The sequence below is a fragment of the Rhinopithecus roxellana genome, chromosome 11 (genome assembly GCF_007565055.1).
Source record: "Rhinopithecus roxellana isolate Shanxi Qingling chromosome 11, ASM756505v1, whole genome shotgun sequence".
Classification (NCBI taxonomy): domain Eukaryota; kingdom Metazoa; phylum Chordata; class Mammalia; order Primates; family Cercopithecidae; genus Rhinopithecus; species Rhinopithecus roxellana.
The window spans coordinates 22,956,055-22,972,874 of NC_044559.1; the positions used below are offsets into that span (position 1 = coordinate 22,956,055).

At 45.7% G+C, this 16,820-nt stretch overlaps 1 protein-coding gene across 2 annotated transcripts in view; it reads right to left on the reverse strand.

Moving 5' to 3' along the window:
• The window catches only part of SUFU (SUFU negative regulator of hedgehog signaling), a 133,723-nt gene that overhangs the window by 79,923 nt on the left and 36,980 nt on the right, over positions 1-16,820 (reverse strand). For both annotated transcript variants that reach the window (XM_010356175.2, XM_010356174.2), the window contains exon 3: positions 6,851-6,987. In XM_010356175.2, coding sequence (XP_010354477.1) covers positions 6,851-6,987 — 137 coding nt within the window. The remainder of the gene's footprint in view (positions 1-6,850; positions 6,988-16,820) is intronic.

Below are 16,820 nucleotides of genomic sequence, written 5' to 3' on the forward strand. Positions count from 1 at the left end.
GCTAAGCATGTTCTCACATGCAAATGGGTGGGTGGAGTGCTCCCCATAAACTCACTAAGTTTAAGGTGGACAGCACAAGTGAGGCAAGACCATCAAACAGAATTACAACACTATGTATGTAGGCAGGTATATCTGTGTACACATCAAACATAAACAACACACGTTCTGTACAGTATGTATACATGTAACTCTTGTAGCGTGTAACCACACAGGGGTAGAGTAACACCTACGAGTCACAAAGGAGGTGCTCTGCAGCAGCAGCTGAGTGATCTGCTCTGAGAAAACCTAATAGACCTACACCCAATCTTATAAAATATTTACAATAAGGGGCAATTATCACACTATAAAAAGATTCTTCACCTTATTAAGGGATTTACTACAAGGTCCCACTAAACTGCATGTGCTCTACTGGACTTGGACTAGGGTTTGATTTGCATAAGACTTCACAGGCAACTACATAAATCAACTACAAAAAACCAAAGAGCCACACCTGAACTGAATGTTTTCAGCTATATAATATGATGTACAAAACGAAGTAATTTTATTTGTACCAACATTACTGATTTTCCGTGTAAGATAATGCCTCCAAGTGTCATCATGTCAGATGAGGCTGCACATCTGATTCAGGGCAAGCAAGACATTTCCTAATACAGTTTTGCTGTTAAGTAGGGTCTTTACTGTCATTGAGAAACAAACAAACAAACAAAAAAAGACCAAGGTACCCATCTTGATCCATATAAAGTTTTTAAAGACTGAATAATGATAATGATTGCAGGTAAAACATATAGTACTTACTGCATACCAGGCACATTCTAAGTGTTTTACAGATATTAACTCACTTCTTGATAACTTCATGAGGTTACTATTATCCCTGCTTTATAGCTAAGCAAATGGATGTATATGTAGCCCAAGGAGGCAGTAACTGGCAGAGCCAGTATGAATGCAGGCTGTCTGGGTCAGGAGGCCATACTCTTAAACCACCACACCATGCTGCTACCTTGATCTGGCAGTCACAGGCAGATGGAGAACAGTTCAGGTGAGAAGAGTGGGGATGGGGACCTACTTAAGCTATTAGCAATGAGTTCAGGCACACAGTGCTAAGGACCTAACTATGCAGTGAAATCAAACAAAAGAAAAAAAACAACGATGTTGTTGGAAGTCAGGAGAGGGTAAGAGTATTGACCAAAAGGAGACATAACTGAGGTTTCTAGAGAACTGGTCTGTTTCTCAGTTTAGGTACTGGTTACATGGGTGTATGTGGTTTGTGAAAACTCATCAAGCTGTACAGTTACGTGTACTTTCTTTGTTTTGTTTTGTTTTGAGACGGAGTTTTGCTCTTGTTGCCCAGGCTGGAGTGCAATGGTGTGATCTCAGCTCACTGCAACCTCTGCCTCCCAGGTTCAAGTGATTCTCCTGCCTCAGCCTCCCGTGTAGCTGGGATTACAGGTGCCCACCACCATGTCCAGCTACTTTTTGTATGTTTAGTAGAGACGAGGTTTCACCATGTTGGTCAGGTGGTCTCGAACTCCTGACCTCACGTGATCCAACTGCCTCGGCCTCCCAAAGTGCTGGGACTACAGGCGTGAGCCACTGTGCCTGGCCTGTTTTTGTTTTTTGGTTTTTTTTTTGAGACAGCGTTTCACTCTGTCATCCAGGCTGAACTGCAATGGTGCAATCACCATTCACTGCTGCCTGTACCTTCCAGGCTTACGTGCAATCCTCCCACCGCAGCCTCCTGAGTAGCTGGGACCACAAGCACGTGTCACCACAATGGCTAATTTTTTTTTTTTTTTTTTTTTTTGAGACGGAATCTTGCTCTGTCACCCAGGCTGGAGTGCAGTGGTGGGATCTCGGCTCACTGCAAGCTCCGCCTCCCGGGTTTACGCCATTCTCCTGCCTCAACCTCCTGCGTAGCTGGGACTACAGGCGCCCGCCACCACGCCCGGCTAGTTTTTGTTTTTTTTTAGTAGAGACGGGGTTTCACCATGTTAGCCAGGATGGTCTCAATCTCCTGACCTCGTGACCCGCCTGTCTCGGCCTCCCAAAGTGCTGGGATTACAGGCTTGAGTCACCACGCCTGGCATTTTTTTTTTTTTTTTTTTTGAGATGGAGTCTCTCTCTCTGTGTTGCCAGGCTGGACTGCAATGGCGCGATCTCGGCTCACTGCAACCTCGGCCTCCCACGTTCAAGTGACTCTTCTGCCTCAGCCTCCCAAGTAGTTGGGACTACAGGCATGTGCCACCATGCCCAGCTAATTTTTGAATTTTTAGTAGAGACAGGGTTTCACCATGTTGGCCAGGATGGCCTCGATCTCTTGACCTTGTGATCCGCCTACCTTGGCCTCCCAAAGTGCTGGGATTACAGGCCTGAGCCACTGTGCCTGGCCAAATTTTTAAAATTTTTAGTAGAGACAGAATATCCTTATGTTGCCTAGGCTGGTCTTGAACTCCTGGGCTTAAGCCAACCTCCCACCTTGGCCTCCTAAAGTGCTGGAATTACAGGCATGAGCCACCGTGTCTGGCCAAGAGCTGCCATTCAGAGCTACACTGCCTGGGTTAAAATTTGCCTTTGTACTCACTAGATGTGTGACTTTGAACATGCAGCTCAACCTGTGTCGTCTTGCTTTCTGCAACTGAAAAGCTAGTATATCACAGTCCCTAACCTCACAGAGCTTGTCCACATATTCAATGGTCACCTGAAGTGGCACACAGAGCACAAGTCTAAATGTTAGTTATTCCCATCACCATTTAGGCCCATAGCCATGGTCTCCTATCTTTTTTTGAGACAGAGTCTCTCTCTGTCGCCATTCTGGAGTGCACTGGCGCAATCTCGGCTCACTGCAAGCTCCGCCTCCCGGGTTCACGCCATTGTCCTGCCTCAGCCTCCCGAGTAGCTGGGACTACAGGCGCCCGCCACCACGCCCGGCTAATTTTTTTGTATTTTTAGTAGAGATGGGTTTTTTTTTTTTTTTTCATTTTTTTTTGAGACAGAGTCTCGCTCTGTCGCCCAGGCTGGAGTGCAGTGGCGTGATCCTAGCTCACTGCAAGCTCTGCCTCCCGGGTTTACGCCATTCTCCTGCCTCAGCCTCCCGAGTAGCTGGGACCACAGGCACCCGCCACTGTGCCTGGCTAGTTTTTTGTATTTTTTAGTAGAGATGGGGTTTCACCATATTAGCCAGTATGGTCTCGATCTCTTGACCTCGTGATCCACCCGTCTCGGCCTCCCAAAGTGCTGGAATTACAGGCTTGAGCCACCGCGCCCCTCCGAGATGGGGTTTCACCATGTTAACCAGGATGGTCTTGATCTCCTGACTTCGTGATCCACCCGCCTCGGCCTCCCAAAGTGCTGGGATTACAGGCGGGAGCCACTGCGCCCGGTCGGTCTCCTCTCTTAAATCAGTTACCATTTACTTTTCTTTACCATTTTCCCATTATTTAAACAATTTACTATTATCTCCTGCCATGTTCTAATTTAAAGAAGATTTGTTTTACCTGTTATTTAAATAATACAATCATGTTACAGAAAATCTGGAAAACAGAAAGTCAAGTATTACACTTTTAGGAGTGTAGTCACCCTGTTCCCTTCTGACGTGCTTAAAGTGATCTGCAGACACAAACTACAGCAAGCACATTATAACCACCGTAAATGGGGCCATCAGGGACAGAAAGGGCCTGCAGAGCACATATTAGTCAATGTATACTCAACAGTCACAACTTTTATTTTATTTTGAAAATTTCCAATCCTACAGAAAAGTTAAAAGAACGATACAATGAATACCCAAATACTATTCACCTAGCTTCACAGTTGTTAACATTTTGCCCCATTTGCTTTAGCTTCTCTTCATACACAGATGTTTTATTTTTTGACAATTAAGTTATATCATTTGAATCATTTGACAATTAAGTTAAAGACATCAGGTCCTTTTATCCATTAATACTTTAGCCTTTATCTCCTAGCAACAGGGACGTTATCCTGTATAACCGTAACACCATAATCACATCCAGGGTATTTTGTGTACAATACTATTAACTAATACACAGTGTATATTCATATTTTTCCAACTGTTCTTAAAAAATGACTTTTTTTTTTTTCTTTTCCAATTTAGGATCTAATCAAGGGTCAACAGTGCATTTAAACTGCCATGTTTCCTTTAATGTAGAACAGCCCCTGCCCCTTGCCTTTTTATGTCTTTCACAGCATTGGTGTGTGTATTTTTTTTTTTTTTTTAGGTAGGGTCTCACTGTGATGCCCAGCCTGGAATGTGGTGGCACAATCATGGTTCACTGCAGCCTCAACCTCCTGGGCTCAAATGGTCCTCCTACCTCAGCCTCCCAAGTAGCTAGGACTATAGGCATGCCACCACACCTGGCTAATCTTCAATTTACGGGATTTTGCTTCATTGCCCAGGCTGGTCTCAAACTCTTGAGCTCAAGCGATCCTCCTGCTTCAGCCTCTCAAAGTGCTGGGATTAGAGCACTGACATTTTTTAAGAATATAGGCATTTGTCTTTAAAGTGTCTCACAATCTGGATTTGTCTGTTTATAATTTGATTCAGGTTAAATATTTTTGGGAAAATGCTACATAGTTGATGTTATATACCTCACACTGCAACACATAAGAAGGTACATAATAAAGCCAGGCACAGTGGTTCACGCCTGTAATACCAGCACTTTGGGAGGCTGAGGCGGGCGGATCGTGAGGTCAGGAGATTGAGATCGTCCTGGTTAACGAGGTGAAACCCCATCTCTACTAAAATATGCAAAAAGTTAGCCAGGCGTGGTGGCAGGTGCCTGCAGTCCCAGCTACTTGGGAGGCTGAGGCAGGAGAATAGCCTCAACCCAGAAGGCGGAGCTTGCAGTGAGCCGAGATCATGCTGCTGCACTCCAGCCGGGGGAGAGAGCGACACTCCATCTCAAAAAAAAAAAAAAAAGGCACATAATAATAATTTGTTCCATTATTAGTGTTGTTCTATTTCACAACTACTGTGATTATTAATTTTTTTTTTTTTTTTTTTTTTTTTTGAGGCGGAGTCTGGCTCTGTCGCCCGGACTGGAGTGCAGTGGCCGGATCTCAGCTCACTGCAAGCTCCGCCTCCTGGGTTTACGCCATTCTCCTGCCTCAGCCTCCCTAGTAGCTGGGACTACAGGCGCCCGCCACCTCGCCCGGCTAGTTTTTGTATTTTTAGTAGAGACGGGGTTTCACCGTGTTAGCCAGGATGGTCTCGATCTCCTGACCTCGTGATCCGCCCGTCTCGGCCTCCCAAAGTGCTGGGATTACAGGCTTGAGCCACCGCGCCCGGCCATTAATTTTTTTTTTGATATGGAATCTTGCTCTGTTGCCTAGGCTGGAGTGCAGTGGCACAATTTTGGCTCACAGCAACCTCTGCCTCCCAGGTTCAAGCGATTCTCCTGCCTCAGCCTCCCAAGTAGCTGGGATTACAGGTGCCTACCACCATGCCCGGCTAATTTTTGTATTTTCGGTAGAGATGGGGTTTCACCATGTTGGCCAGGCTGGTCTCGAACTCCTGACCTCAAGTGATCCAACCGCCTCGGCCTCCTAAAGTGCTGGGATTACAGGCGTGAGTCACTGCGCCCGGCCTGCCCTAGTCCCACTTCTGGCTAACTCAACTGGAGTCCCACAGGAAGGTTTGGAAATCAGTGTGTTGACAAGCTCCTCTAAGGGGTTGATGGGCAGCCAGATTTAGGAACTCCTGCTTAGAGAAGACCCACTGTAGCCTCCATGAGGAGACTGTTTCACAGGGCATACAATGGTAGGTGGTAGTTATGGATCTGCCTCCTGTGCCAACAACTGGCTCCCACAGGTGTGAAATGTGGGCAGAGGGGTTCAACCTAGACAGGTCTATTGTACCCCAAATGTATAACCTACTCAAGGTTTGAAAAAAGAAGTCCCTGGCCTGGCGGTGGCCCATGCCTGTAATCTCAGCACTTTGGAAGGCCGAGGTGGGCGGATCACCTGAGGTCAGGAGTTCGATACCAGCCTGAGCAACATGGAGAAATCCCGTCTCTACTAAAAGAAAAAAAAAAATAGCTGGGCGTGGTGGCACATGCCTATAATCCCAGCTACACAGGAAGCTGAGGCAGGAGAATCGCTTGAACCTGGGAGGCATAGGCTGCAGTGAGCCGAGATTGTGCCATTGCATTCCAGCCTGGGCAATAAGAGCAAAACTCCATCTCAAAAAAAAAAAAAAGTCACTGTAACTAGAGAAGCTACCAGATCTATGGTTCTCCAAATTTAGTCTCTACCAGAAGCACCAAGGAACATCACTCCCAAAGATTCTGAGTCAGACATCTGCAATGGGGCCTAGGAATATGTGTTTGCAACAAGCTCTCCAGGTAGTTCAGAGCCAGGTGGTATAAGAACCATGCTTTGAGAGACCATGGCTTGCTCTGCACTTTGTCTGTGATAGTTCAAGAGCAAAAGAGTTGGGAAAAAAATATCTTGGCTTTCATTTGAAGGCTACTTACAAAAACAAAGAAACAAAATCTGAGGTCAGATGGGAAATGCTTCTGAGCAATTAGCCACACAGAAACATATCATATCAGATGACATGAAAGAAACCCTCCATGAAACATGACAAGGGCGTAGGGTGGCACAACATAACACAGAACTTGCTGCTGGAGGGCACAGGAGAGTACCCCTCTCTGCCACGGCCCAGTTGGCTTTCCAACCAGGAAACACCAGGCAAAACAAGCCACCCTCATGGCAGAATTGGGGCATAGTACTCCCAGGAAAGGCCACTCCACAAACATGAAAATATACCTGCTAGTACTCAAAGCCAACCAGGCTCATGGCAAAAGGACCAGCACAGCAGCCAGCCCTGGCCTCCTACCTGACTGGAACACGTATCGCGCCAAGCCCTGCATTAACTCTGCGGGCCATGTTGGTGGGGCAGACTCTCCAGTTTCTCTCTTCAGACGAAAGGTCAACTCAAAGCCAAAACCACTAGGTCCATCTGTTCCTGTAAACCTGAAAGACATAAAAATCAAGTGTTTTAAGCTCAATTACCTTAGGAAAAACACTCTCTTGAAAGTCTAAAGTTCTCCCCCTTCTTATGGTGGCCCCAGTATCCAAACCCTCCATTCAGAGGAGTATCCCATGATGTGAGCCTTGTTGGGAGGGAACCCAAGAAGCCCGTAAGGAACCAGAACTCTTGCCTCGTCCTCCTGCCAGCTATGGGTATGTGGATGTGACCTTGGCCTGGCCAAATTCTACTGCTGGCACTCTGAATTATGAGTGCCAAATTTTGTGGCTGTGGAACATTCCTTCCTGGATGACTGAGGCAACACTGCTGAAAATCTCCCTTGTTCATGCTCCTCATTCCTTCAGGCTGTTAATAGACATCTACTTTGTTTGCTAAAGATACACGTCCTGTGAGCCACAAGGCTATATGCTCTGTGGTATGGTTTGGCTCTGTGTCCCCACCCAAATCTCATCTTGAATTGTAATCCCCATAGTCTCCACATGTCAAGGGAGGAATCAGGTGGGAGATGATTGGATCATGGGGGTGGTTTCTCCCTCGGTGTTCTTGTGATAGTGTTCTCACAAGATCTGACGGGTTTCTAAGGCAGTTTTCCCTGCTCTTGCCCACTCTCTTGCGCCTGCCACCCTCTTCCCCTTCCACCAAGATTGTAAGTTTCCTGAGGTCTTCCCAGCCATGTGGAACTGTGAGTCAATTAAACCTATTTTCTTTTTTTTTTTTTTTTTTTTTTTTGAGACAGAGTCTCGCTCTGTCGCCCAGGCTGGAGTGCAGTGGCCGGATCTCAGCTCACTGCAAGCTCCGCCTCCCGGGTTTAAGCCATTCTCCTGCTTCAGCCTCCCGAGTAGCTGGGGCTACAGGCGCCCGCCACCTCGCCCGGCTAGTTTTTTTTTTGTATTTTTTAGTAGAGACGAGGTTTCACCGTGTTAGCCAGGAGGGTCTCAATCTCCTGACCTCGTGATCCGCCCGTCTCGGCCTCCCAAAGTGCTGGGATTACAGGCTTGAGCCACCGCGCCCGGCCTAAACCTATTTTCTTTATAAATTACCCAATCTCAGGTATGTCTTTATGTCAGTGTGAGAATGGACTAATACACTCTGTGAGGATGAGATCCTTTCTCCACTCCCACCTCCACTCTGCCCCACAAGGGTACAACCTTGGGTGGCACTGGCTGGCCTCCAAACTCAGCATTTGTGGACAGGTCCCAAGGCAGATTCCAAATACTGGGTGGGCCCATATTATTCCTGTAATTCAGCACCCAACACATACTCCTCAATTAGCACGAGCTCTTCCTGAAACCTGGCACTCCACATGTACTCTTCAGTTGCTAGAACCCTAGAGATGCATGGGTTGCCCTCCCTTCCCATCCCTCAGTGACCCAGAATAATGAGGATGACTTCTTCTGTGGCCATAACTCATTAAAGTGACAATGAGAGAAGGCAAGAATCTCTACCTCCCTGTTTGCAGGAAACACTCAGGAGCCCCAAGTCTAAGGGAAGTCCCTGAAAGGGACTTCCATCAGAGAGGGCAATGATGTGGATCAGAGAGCTGGGCCTGGCTGGCGGGGTGCCACACCTCCTCAGGTAAAGGAAACATCCAGGGAGAGCTACATAAGGCTTGCCAGCATGGGAAGGTTAAAATTAAAATATTCATGATATAATTTTCAGTAATTATATCTTGTACAAACACGAGCCACAATAATTATACACATGTAAACTCGTCAGCATATAAACACAAACCATAAACTAAGATGATAGCCAACCAAGCTCCCGGAACAGGCAATCAGAGGTGAGAATTCTCAAGGGCTGATGATGCAGTCAATGCGCAAACCTAGAATTCCACGTGGCATCTTTCCTTCATCATCATCACCGCTGAGAGGCAAGGCCAGAAGATGGGATAGAAAGAGATTCCCAAGTCTCAGAAGCTGATATCTGTCCTAGTTTTCTGTGCCTGGGTGAACCAAGCCCTCCTGCACTTTGCAGGGAAAGATCACCTCTGAGAAGCTAAGTTCTGTAATGGACTGAAAAGGTATCATTAGAAATTATCATGATCAAGCCCTATGTATGTATGTATGTATGTATGTATGTATGTATGTATGTATATATGTATGTATGTATATATGTATGTATGTATGTATCTATCTATCTATCTATCATCTATCTATTTTTTTGAGACAGGGTCTCACTCTGTTACTCAGGCTGCAGTGCAACTGCAGTGGCATGATCTTCAGCTCACTGCAGCTGTGAACTCCTGGGGACTCAAGTGATCCTCTTGTCTCAGCCTCCCGAGTAGGTGGCACACCATGGCACCTGGCTCATTTTTTTTTTTTTTTTTTTAGTAGAGATAAGGTCTCCCTATGTTGCCCAGACTGGTTTCGAATTCTTGGGCTCAAGCAATCCTCTGGCCTCTGCCTCTCAAAGTATTGGGATTACAGATATGAGCCACCATGCCCAGCTTATTTCCTTCTTTTTTTATTTTTGAGACACTGTATAGAGCAAGATACAGTGCTCTATACAGTGGTGTGAATGTGGCTCACCGTAGCCTTGACCTCCCGGGCTCAGGCAATCCTCCCACCTCAACCTCCCAAGTAGCTGGAACCACAGGTGTACACCAACATGTCCAGCTAATTTTTAAAACTTTTGTAGAGATAGGTCTCAACACATTGCCTAGGCTACTCCTTGAACTCCCAGGCTCAAGCAATCCTCCCGCCTCAGCCTCCCGAAGTGCTAAGAACACAGGCAAGAGCCACAGCACCTGGCCCAACTATATTTAAAAGAAATATCCACGGTTTGCATTTTCCCCAAGTATCTCTAGCAATGTGGGAAACAGAATCCATTTTGAGGGTACACATGTGGAATTTTGGAGACCAGGCCAGCAAAAGATGCTTGGACAACACAATGTAAGCTATTTTATTTCCTCGCTGAATTACCCTGCTTGGGGTCAGTTCAGTGCAGGGAGGCTGGGGAACAGCTACCAAACTGAAGTTGGGAGAGCTACCTCCCTGGAGTTGCAGGTTTGGGAGGGGTGTGAAAACCTGGGGTAATGCAAGATTGACTGGAGTTAAAACTCTGTAAAGGGAGATGGGTCAGTAGGGCAAAGGGAAGATTTTAAGCAGCCACCAATTAGAGGCAGCTTTGTAAAATGTATGAGACTATTACTCCAGGGCTTTCATCTTGGGCCAAGAAAAGTACATGATTTCTAACCACAAAAACTTGAGAAACAGACTAAAAGAAACTTGTTCCTCTTCAGCTGCATAATGGGAAGAACCCTCAAAGGCAGAGAAAGAAATCACTGGATCAGATGCATCCACACAGCACCACTTCACTAAGGAGGGTCCATTTGCACACGTGCCTAGAGGTGTGCATGCGTGCACACGCATGTGTCCACCATCTGTCTCCACGCGGGGTGCTTTCTGGGCCAGCTCTGTGGTGGGCAGGCCAGCCCTCACTTGGCTGGGTGGGACAGGCCCGGCCAGATGGTCTCCACCTGCATTTGATTACCACCCACGGGCTAGCTGGACGCAAACTTTAAACTCTTGAAACATGAGTTTGGAATGGCCCAGCCTCAGGATAAACACATGACCCGAAGCCTGTCAGAAGTTCTCTTTTTCAAAGCAGACTGCCCAAGCAATCGCCAAGTGACAAGGTCATTCCATCTTTAAAGTCTCCTGGAGGGGCCTGGCTTGGTCTGGACTTCCTCACGTGAGGGCTTCTCTAACCAAAGGTGGTTTTGTCTGAACAGAGAATGAAGCCCCTCCTAGGGAGCGGCTGTCTCTCACATCTTCCAAGAAAGGAGAGCATAAGGGGAAATTGGCATGTGCTGCAGAAGGTGGGATCTGGGTCAGAGCAAAGCATTCTTCTAACACAGAAGTCTACTAAAATACTGGCTGGTGGTAAATGGGGCCAGTAGAATTTCTTCCTACAGAAATTTAAAAAAAAAAAAAAAAAGAAAACAAAGATTCTCCCCAGTCTGGCAGAATAGGGGTAAAGGGTTCTAACCATCTTATTGCAAAAAGAAGGATAAGACTCTCAAGACTGTTTCCTGCTCAAGAACCCTGGATCCTGTTCACGGGGATGTCCAGGGGGAAGGCTGGCTTTGTCCCAGCAGTTTGGCAAGTCTGCCTGATGGCTGTGCCAGCCTCAAGAATAACATCAAACCTGAAGATAGGAACACATGCCTTGAATCCTAGACACACAACACACAACAACCATCAGAACTCACCCAAAGGTCTCTCGGAGAGTACCTCACTAAGAGGGTATCAATCAGCATCCAAGAGCCCAAAATGACTGCTGAGTCTAGTCAGGAGAGATGAACAGAAACTGAGGAGAGACTTTCTGGAGGAAACCCAGCTTGGGGAGCAGAAAGAGCTGACCTAAAAGTCAGCATCTCATACTCATCACCATTATTTATTTATTTATCTGTGAGACAGAGTCTCACTGTGTCTCCCAGGCTGTGTGCAGTGGTGCGATTACAGCTCACTGCAGCCTCTGCCTCCCAGGCTCAAGTGATTCTCCTGCCTCAGCCTCCCAAGTAGCTGGGATTACAGGTTTGTGCCACCACACCCAGCTAATTTTTTATTTTTAGTAGAGACACGGTTTTATTATGTTGCCCTGGCTGGTCTCGAACTTCTGACCTCAGGCGATGTGCCCACTTCTACCTCCCAAAGTGCTGGGATTACAGGCGTGAGCCACTGTGCCCAGCCCATTATTTATTACTAAGGAAATGCAAATCAAAACCACAGTGAGCCACCGCAGCCGCTCCACACCCTCTAGCATAACTAAGAGACAGATAGTAAGTGTCAGAGAGGATGTGGAGAAATAGGAATACTTGCACGTCATTGGGGATATATAAAAGAATGGAGCTACTTTGGAAAAAGAGTTTGGCAGTTCCTAAAAAAGTTAAACAGAGTCACCGTATGATCCAGCAGTTCCACTCCTAAGTATATGCCCAAGAGAACTGAAAACCCGGCTGGATGCGGTGGCTCACGCCTGTAATCCCAGCACTTTGTGGGGCCGAGGTGGATGGACCATTTGAGCCAAAGAGTTTGAGGCCACCCTGGGCAACATGGCCAAACCCCGTCTCTACAAAAAAAAAAAAAATTAGCCAGGTATGATGGCTCACACCTGTAGTCCCAGCTACTCGGGGTGGGGGTGCTGAGGCAGTGAGAAAATCACCTGAGCTGGCCGGGCGCGGTGGCTCAAGCCTGTAATCCCAGCACTTTGGGAGGCCGAGACGGGCGGATCACGAGGTCAGGAGATCCAGTCCATCCTGGCTAACACGGTGAAACCCTGTCTCTACTAAAAAAAAATACAAAAACTAGCTGGGCGATGTGGCGGGCGCCTGTAGTCCCAGCTACGTGGGAGGCTGAGGCAGGAGAATGGCGTAAACCCGGGAGGCGGAGCTTGCAGTGAGCTGAGATCTGGCCACTGCACTCCAGCCTGGGCGACAGAGCGAGACTCCGTCTCAAAAAAAAAAAAAAAAAAAAAGAAAGAAAATCACCTGAGCCCAGGGAGGTCAAGGCAGCAGTGAGCCTTGATGGTGCCACTGCACTCCAGCCTGGGTGACTGGAGTAAGATCCTGTCTAAAAAAAAAAAGAAAAATCTGTTCACACGAAACTGTATACACCAATGTTCATAGTAGCATTATTCATAGTAGCCAAAAAGTAGAAACAACCGAAATGTCCATCAGTTGAGGAATGGATAAACAAAATATGGTATATCTGTACAATATAACTTGGCAATAAAAAGCAATGAAGTATTGATACGCTATAACATGGATGACCTTGAAAACATCATGCTCAGTGAAAGAAGCCAGATACAAAAGACTACCTATTGTATGATTCTATTTTTATGAAATGTCCATAATAGACAAATCTATAGAGACAGAAAATAGGTTGGTGGTTGCCAGAAACTAGAGGGAATGAGGAGTGACTGCTGATAGGTACAGAATTTCTTTTTGGGATGATGGAAATTCTTTTTTTTTGGAAACTCCATTGCCCAGGCTGGAGTGCAGTGGCACAATTTCGGCTCACTGCAGCCTCTGCCTCCCGGGTTCAAGTGATTCTCCCGCCTCAGCCTCCCAAGTAATTGGGACTACAGGCGGGTGCCACCACGCCTGTATTTTTACTAGAAACAGGGTTTCACCATGTTAGCCAGGTTGGTCTCAAACTCCTGACCTCAAGTGATCTGCCCGCCTCGGCCTCCCAAAGTGCTGGGATTATAGGCGTGAGCCACCGCGCCTGGCCTGGGAAACGGAAATGTTCTGGAATTAGATAATGTAATGGTTGTGTAACCTTATAAATATACTTTAAAACCACTGAATTACACACTTTAAAAGGGTGAATTTCATGGTATATGATTTATTTTTAAAAAGCTGGCATCTCAGGTACACCTGATGTCATATCATTTAACTCTCTATAACTCTAGGACTCAGCCATTGTTATACTCATTTAACAAACAAATGAGAAACACTGATGGAGTTTACATAATAGTCCATAAATCACACAGCAAGTGATAGAGCTAGAACCTGAAGTCTGTATAACTCCAAAGCTCATCTACTTTTTTTTTTGTGAGACAGGATCTCACTCTGTTGCGCAGGCTGGAGTATAGCGGCACAATCAGGGCTCATTGCGGCCACGACCTTCTGGATTCAAGAGATCCCCTCACCTCAGCCTCCCGAGTAGCTGAAATTACAAGTGTGTGCCTAATTAATCTATTTTTGCCTAATTAAGCCCATCTTCTTAATGCTGTGTGACCAGAGGCAAGCTATTTAACCTCTCTGTGCCTCAGTTTCCTCATCTATAAAATGGGGATAATAACAGTAACTATTTCATAGAGTTGTTATGGGGATTAAACATTTAGAAACAGTACTTGGAACACTATAAGCATTACATCACTTACATTAAGTGAAGAAAGCCAGTCACAAAAGACCATATGTTGTAAGATTTTATTTATATTACAGGAAAAATAATATAATTTGTAGTATATAATATAAATTACACTTATATCAAATGTCCAGAATGGACAAATCTATGGGGAAAGTGGATTAATGGTTGCTTAGGACCGGGGTACTGGGGACAAATGGGGAGTGAATGCTAATGAATATGGATGGAGTTTCTTTTCAGGGTAATGAAAAAGTTCTAAAATTAGATTGTAGTGAAGGTTACATAACCATTAATATGCAAAAAACCACAAAAGTGTACACTTTAAATGGGTGAACTGTATGCTACATTAATTATATCAATAAATGTTTTATTCATTTAATTTTTAATTTGGAAAAAACTCAAAAACCTGATAGAAAAAATTCACAAACTAGATATAGATATAGATATCCCTTAAGCATAAGACAAGATGTTTGACCTCACACATAATAAAAGAAATGCAAATGAAACAATGAGATACCATTCTCACCTATCAGATTGGCAAAAATTAGTAAGTATGACATCATATTCTGTTGCTGAGGTTGTAGGGGAAGAGACACTCTCATATGTTGCTGGTATGGATATAAATTAGTACAACTTTTATGCAAGGGAATTAGGCAATACCAAATAAAACTACATATAGGTTTATGCCTTTGGATCCAGCAATCCCACTTCAAAGAATTTGTAATTGCAAAATACTGGAAACCACCTAAATGCCCATTCATAGCCTAAATGCTCAAAGGCTAGTATGCTGCTGTAAGAAAGAATGAAGAACTCTACAAATTGGTATGAACACTGTTAGGCGAAAAAAGCAAAAGAGGCTGGGCACGGTGGTTCATGCCTGTAATTCCAGCACTTTGGGAGGCCAAAGCAGGCAGATTGCTTGAGCCCAGGAATTCGACACCAGGCTGGGCAACATGGCGAAGCCTTGCCTCCACAAAAAATACAAAAATTAGCTGGGCATGGTGGCATGTGCCTGTAGTCCCAGCTACTCATGAGGCTAAGGGGAGGATCGCTTGAATCCAGGAAATAGAAGGTTCAGTGAGCTGTGATTATGCCACCGCACTCCAGCCTGGGTGACAGAGTGAGACTCAGTCTCAAAAAAAAAAAAGAGCAAAAGGATATTATAGTATGTTTTTAAGGAAGAAAGAAAGGAAGATAGGAGCTGGGCATGGTGGCTCATATCTGTAATCCCAGAACTTTGGGAGGCCAAGGCAGGTGATCACCTAAGGTCAGGAGTTCGAGACCAGCCTGGCCAACATGATGAAACCCCATCTCTACTTAACAAAAAAAAAAAAAAAAAAAAAAAAAAAAAAAAAAAAACAGGCTGGGCGCGGTGGCTCAAGCCTGTAATCCCAGCACTTTGGGAGGCCGAGGTGAGCGGATCATGAGGTCAGCAGTTCGAGACCCACCTGACCAATATGGAGAAAGCCTGTCTCTACTAAAAATACAAAAATTAGCCGGGAGTGGTGGCGTGCAACCTGTAATCCCAGCTACTCAGGAGGCTGAGGCAGAAGAATCGCTTGAATCCAGGAGGCAGAGGTGGCAGTGAGCTGAGATAATGCCCCTGCACTCCAGCCGGGGCAACAAAGAGAGACTCTGTTAAAAAAAAAAAAAAAAAAAAAAAGGCCAAGGTGGGTGGATCACTTGAGGTCGGGAGTTCAGGTCCAGCCTGACCAACATGGAGAAACCCCATCTCTACGAAAAATACAAAATTAGTTGGGCATGGTGGTGCATGCCTGTAATCTCAGCTACTTGGGAGGCTGAGGCAGGAGAATTGTTTGAACCTGGGAGGTGGAGGTTGCGGTGAGCCAAGACGGCGCCATCACTGCCCTGCAGCCTAGGCAACAAGAACGAAACTCCGTCTCAAAAAAGAAAAAGAAAAGAAAAACTACAAAAATTGTTTGAACCCGGGAGGCGGAGGTTGCGGTGAGCTAAGATCGCACCACTGCACTCCAGCACTCCAGCTTGGGCACCAAGAGCAAAACTGTCTCAAAAAAAAAAAAAAAAAAAAAAAAAAGGCCGGGCGCGGTGGCTCATGCCTGTAATCTTGGAGACCAGCTTGGCCAACATGATGAAACCCCATCTCTACTAAAAATACAAAAATTTGTCAGGCATGATGACACATGCCTGTAGTTCCATCTACTAGGGAGGCTGAGGCAGGGGAATCGCTTGAACCCAAGAGGTGGAGGTTGCAGTGAGCTGATATTGTGCCACTGCACTCCAGCCTGAGTGACAAAGCAAGACTCCATCTCAAAAAAAAAAAAAAAAAAAAGAAAGGAAGGAAGGAAGGAAGATAGGAAAATAAGCATTACCTACTCATTTCTGTAGAAAGCCATATGGGAAGAAAAAACCAAAAATGAATGAGATGGATTATTACATGCAGTAGGTGGGAAGGTGGTAGAAAGCACTGCAGCGTGCGGGGGTAGGTAACATTTCTTTGAATATACCTTTTTGTATAGTTCTCACTTTTGGTTTTGGATCCGTGATAATGCTTTCACATACTCAAGAAATAAATGAAACAGAATCAATGAGGAGGGAGAAAAATGCTAAAATATAATACAAACAGAAGTTAATGAACCTAACAGTATTCCAAATCAACCATATAACCACACTGAAAGGGGGAAAAAAAAGATATAACCCAAGTACCTTTTTTTCTTTTGAAATGGAGTCTTGTTCTGTCACCCAGGCTGGAGTGCAATGGCGCGATCGTGGATCACTGCAACCTTCACCTCCAGGGTTCAGGAGATTCTCCTGCCTCAGCCTCCCGACTAGCTGGGATTACAGGCGCACACCATTATGCCTAGCTAATTTTTGTATTTTTAGTAGAGACGGGGTTTCACCATGTTGGCCAGGCTGGTCTCGAGCTCCTGACCTCAAATGATCACCTACCCTGGCCTCCCAGA